The sequence below is a fragment of the Phalaenopsis equestris genome, unplaced genomic scaffold (assembly GCF_001263595.1).
Source record: "Phalaenopsis equestris unplaced genomic scaffold, ASM126359v1 Scaffold229100, whole genome shotgun sequence".
Taxonomy (NCBI): Eukaryota; Viridiplantae; Streptophyta; class Magnoliopsida; order Asparagales; family Orchidaceae; genus Phalaenopsis; species Phalaenopsis equestris.
The window spans coordinates 133,298-139,109 of NW_018247073.1; the positions used below are offsets into that span (position 1 = coordinate 133,298).

General features: G+C 36.2%; 1 protein-coding gene across 1 annotated transcript in view; it reads left to right on the forward strand.

The window, feature by feature from the left end:
• The window catches only part of LOC110038015 (putative pectinesterase/pectinesterase inhibitor 22), a 31,248-nt gene that overhangs the window by 22,002 nt on the left and 3,434 nt on the right, over window positions 1–5,812 (forward strand). Inside the window, exon 4 of the mRNA XM_020742771.1 lies at window positions 5,431–5,802. Within this exon, the coding sequence (XP_020598430.1) occupies window positions 5,431–5,802 (372 nt within the window). The remainder of the gene's footprint in view (window positions 1–5,430; window positions 5,803–5,812) is intronic.

Genomic DNA, 5,812 nt, shown 5'->3' on the forward strand with positions numbered 1-5,812 from the left:
ATATATATATATATATATATATATATATATATATATGTGTGCAAAATAGCACCCTCCACTATAGATTTTGAAATCATGACTCTTCATATATTTTTCATATCAAAGAAAAAATAGTTAGCATATGTTAATATTTCATGTATATGTGATAGAATAAGAGATGTTATCTTCGAAAAGATTCATGTAACATAATTGTTGATATAGCCACAAGTTTCTTCTTTCGAGTACACTAAAAAAGATCATTCTTTGATGGAGTTCACTTCAAGTCTTTCTCCTCATGTGTAAAAAATGCATGATGTTGTCATAATAATGTATTGATTTTAAAATTTGAATTGTTGAAATATTATATAAATAAAGTATTATAAGTATATTAATGATGTGCTTGTATATATGTAACAAAGGTAATGGAGCAATAAAGGTATATAATAGCTAATTAGTATTTATTTTAATCCCTTTACCTATGGATGAAAAGATGAATTTGACAATTAAAATGAGTAAAAATAATTACTTTTGATCAGAGTTTAATTAATTTAATGCTGAGAAAATTGTTTCTTTTCTAAACAAAATAAAAGATGAGTACTATACAAATTATTGGAAAAAAAAATAATAATAAGGACGGTAATTTTATGTTAACTTAACTAGCTATTAAAATTTTTTTAAGTAATGTACTCTAAATAAGAAGAGACTAATTAAGAGATTTGTATAATATATCCTTAAAGTTTAAATTTATTATTCAAGATATATACGTGTGGCAAACACACGTGTACATTCATTATATTCCGCCCTCTGGCCGATCCTTTTAACATATATACATATATATATATACATATATATATACATATATAGCCAAACACACTTAGTTATTATAAAAGGTTTGTGCATCACAGCACACATTTCATCTTACTTTGGCTTTTTAGAGTTCTCTAATGATCCTTATTTAGAGTATAGATCAAATGTATCATTAGAGCCTTCACTTAAGGATCGATTTCTTGTAATTGTGAATATCCCCTCTAGCTCCTACGAAGAGCAACGTAATGTTAAAAAGAAGAGAGAGCGAGAAAAAGCAACCTAAATTTGTGGAAAGAAGCTACTTTATACAGTCTGAATTGTTTGTTTATGTTCTCCATATCAAATTACAATCATCCCTAATGAACTGTTGAGCACAAAATTTAAAATAAAAATAAGAGAGCGAGAGAAAAAACTAAAAAAAATTTAAGTTAATTGATTAATTAATTGAGTAATTAGTAATTAATTATCTATCTGCTTACCTCTCTCTCGCCAAATTTCTCGCGTAATAGAATAATTGTTCTCGCTTCCTCAATTTAAAAACACGAACAAAACTCTTATTTGTGTATCTCTTTGTAGCCCGTCAGTTACTTTTTGTTTTCTCCCTACTCGTTCAACTCTCCTAGAAGTCCTTGCTCCTTGCACTCTGTCGATTTCCATTGCACGATCGCTTAGTTCGTCTTCTTCGGTTTGAGACCCATGTAGCGTAAGTCTCTACTCCTTCATTCTTAGTTTGTTCTTTTACGTTTCAAGCAACACTTTCATATAGTTTGAAAGAATTGCAAGCACCCTTCTCAACTACAAATAGCAAGTTATCATACACACACTATAGGAACTTAGGTTTTTTCTGGCAGCCACAGTCTGTCGGTTATGATAAAAAAAGTCATTTTTAATGTTATTGACAGTTTATTGACAGTTTTAAGCTCATAGGTAAAATGTTTGTCAGTAATTTCAAAACCGACCGATATTCTGAATATATAAAAGTACCGACGGTTATCCGACAATTTAATATCGTAATTATTTTCAAGAACATTCAAATCGTTGGTTGTATAATTGACGGTTCTTCCGTTGATAACAACGACGACATACACATTGCAAAAGCATCTCACGAGTCGGTTTTTTTACGCGGACAAGCACGTCCATTATGATTCACTTATGCATCATTTTTTATAACTAAAGGGTTAAGTGTCAGAAAAGTGTCGCACCCATCGGTATTTTGACTCAACTAAAACTGTCGGTAAAACATCGTTTATGTGTCATTTTTTATAACCAACGGGTTAACTATCAAATATATGTTGTGTCTGTCGTTTCTGTGTGATGCACCTTAAGTAGTCGGTTTTTTATCGATCAGGCTTTAAACTCCAACCACTAAGGCCTATGGATCCTATTGCAAATCACCATTAGGACCTAGGTGACCAACTACAACCTACGTAGCTCACAGCTCACACATCTCCAAACTCTGACCTCTTTGGTCAATAGAAGTTATTACAGCTCCTAAACGTGTCCTTTATGACCTACAGATGTTATTTCTACAGATGCTATTGCAGCTCACCAACACAGTTTGTGTGACCAACCATAACCTACGTGGCTCACAACCCATTTAGCTCCCAACTCTGACTTATGTGGTCTTGACTTATGTAGTCTATAGATGTTATTGCAGTTTCCTACTATAGTCTATGTGGCAAACTGTTGTCATTATAGCCCTCTGTTACAACCTTTGTAACCCGTCAACGGTATCGCAACTCGCCACTATGTCTAATGTGACCAACTACGACTTACATGGCGCACAACTCATGCAACTCCCAACTCCGATTATTATAACCTAAAAACGTTAGTGCAGCTCCTTACTATGGAATACGTGATTTTTTGCTTTCATTACAGCCCTTCTCTATGGACCTTGTGACCAACTGACACTATTACAGATCTCAATTACAACTTTTGTGGTCAACTGATGTCATTAAAACTGACAACAATAACCTATAAGGCCAACCACTACTACGACTTTCAACTACAACCCTCTATGGCAAGTTGAGTCTATTACAGCCACCAAGAACTAAATTTGTTGTAGCTCATATACAACCATTACAGTCAGACCATCATTATACACTCTGAATTGTTTGTTTATGTTCTCCATATCAAATTACAATCATCCCTAATGAACTGTTGAGCACATAATAATAATAATAAAAAGAGAGCGAGAAAATAAACTAAAAAAAATTAAGTTAATTGATTAATTAATTGAGTAATTAGTAATTAATTATCTATCTGCTTATCTCTCTCTCGCCAAATTTCTTGCATAATAGAATAATTGTTATCGCTTCCTCAATTTAAAAGCACGAACAAAACTCTTATTTGTGTATCTATTTGCAGCTCGTCAGTTACTTTTCGTTTTCTCTCTACTCGTTCAACTCTCCTAGAAGTCCTCGCTCCTTGCACTCTGTCGATTTCCCTCTCACGATTGCTTCGTTCGTCTTCTTCGGTTTGAAACCCATGTAGCGTAAGTCTCTACTCCTTCGTTCTTCGTTTGTTCTTTTATGTTTCAAGCAACACTTTCATTTAGTTTGAAAGAATTGAAAGCACCCTTCTCAATTACAAATAACAACTTATCATACACACATTACAGGAATTTAGGTTTTTCTGGCGGCCACATTCTCCCGGTTATGATAAAAAAACAGTCATTTTTAATGTTATTGACAATTTATCAACGGTTTTAAGCTCATAGGTAAAATGTTTGTCAGTAATTATTTTTAATGTTATTGACAATTTATCGACGGTTTTAAGCTCATAGGTAAAATGTTTGCCAGTAATTTCAAAACCGATCAATATTCTGACTGTATAAAAGTACCGACGGTTATCCGTCGATATTCTGACTGTATAAAAGTACCGACGGTTATCCGAGAATTTAATTTCTTTTTCAAGAAAATTCAAATTGTTGTTTTGTATAACCGACGGTTCCTCCGTCGATAACAACAATGACATACACGTTGCAAAAGCGTCTCACGAGTCGATTTTTTTACGCAGACAAAAGCGTCTGTTATGATTCATTTATGCATCATTTTTTTATAACTGAAGGGTTAACTGTCAGAAAAGTGTCGCACACATCGGTATTTTGACTCAACTAAAACTGTCGGTAAAACATCGTTTATGTGTCCTTTTTCATAACCAACGGGTTAACTATCAGATAAGTGTTGTGTCTACCGTTTCTGCTTTACGCACCTTATATCATCGGTTTTTTTATCGATCAGGCTTCCAACTCCAACCACTAAGGCCTATGGATCCTATTGCAAATCACCATTAGGACTTAGGTGACCCACTACAACCTACATAGCTCACACAGCTCCAAACTCTGGTCTCTTTGGCCAATAGATGTTATTACAGCTCCTAAACGTGCCCTTTATGACCTACAGATGCTATTGCAGCTCACCAACACAGTCTGTGTGACCAACCATGGCCTACGTGGCTCACAACCCATTTAGCTCCCAACTCTGACTTATGTAGTCTATAGATGTTATTGCAGTTTCCTACTATAGTCTATGTGGCAAACTGTTGTCATTATAGCTCTATGTTATAGCCTTTGTAGCCCGTCAATGCTATCGCAACTCACCACTGCGCCTAATGTGACCAACTACGATTTATGTGGCTCACAATTCATGCAGTTCCCAACTCCGGTCTTTACAGCCTACAAACGTTAGTGCAGCTCTTTACTATGGAACACGTGGTTTTCTGCTGTCATTACAGCCATTCGCTATGGACCTTGTGACCAACTGACACTATTACAGATTTCAACTACAGCTTTTGTGGTCAACTGACGCTATTAAAACTGACAACAATAACCTATAAGGCCAACCACTACTTGGGCTTTCAACTACAAACCTTTATGGCAAGCTGAGTCTATTACAACCACTAAAAACTAAATTTGTTGTAGCTCATATACAACCATTAAAGTCGGACCATTATTGTACTTCTACAATTCCATCGTTTCTAAGTCAAGAGAAGAGTGGACCTATCCACTCACAATTACATGATGGATTACTTCGTCTGGCTAGACTCCATGATTTTTTCCCACTCCACGGTTTTCCACATAAAAATTATAGTATCTCCTCCTATTACTTCTCTATTATACATTTGTGTGTTGTATCCTCCTGCAAAGATAAGATGCCAATTCAATACTCTACTAACATGAATCTTCCAGCACACAACAAGTAGTTTGATCATCCCTAAAAAATCCAAATGAACCTAACAATTTCACCATTCACATTAGACACATTTGTCATGCCATAGTTCAAAGAGGCCACATAGCTCACCTATTCAGCATATGTTTAGTCAAGTTTTCAAAATGTAATTCATCTAAACATGCACAAATACCACATAAGAAGCTCAATAAAGTACTCTACTTGGAATTTCTTTAAGCTTTTACTTTTTCTCATAATAACAAAAGCTCTATAACTAATTTAATATTACTCTATAGATATCTTTTTACACCTTATTGTGAGCAATTAAAAACAATATGTTACATCAATTTTTCTAGCTAGAGCCCTTAATCTTCTCTATATTTACATCACTTCTTATGAGGTGTGTTCTATGAATATAAATTTCCCAAATATAAACAATTGCCAAAAAAGTGGAATTACAATTATACCTGACCAGCGCTATTCTATCAAAATTCCAGAGATGTATGCTTCGATGCATCCCCTCGATTCTCTCCTCCACCGCTGTTCATCCCTCAACCATCTCAAGCAAATCCACGGCCACCTCATCTCCGGCGGCCTCTTTCAGCTCCTCCCCTCCCTCCGCTCCAAACTATCCGAGCTCTTCGCCATCTCCCCCTTCGGCGATCTCCCCCACGCCACCACCATGCTCCGCCTCACCCTCTCCCCCACCACCAACGACTTCAACGCCCTCCTCCGCGGCCACTCCCTCTCCTCAGACCCCTCCCCCTCCCTCTCCCTCTACCCCCTCCTCCTCCTCTCCTCCTCCCGCCCCGACGCCCTCTCCCTCTCCTTCACCCTCAAATCCGCCGCCCGCCTCT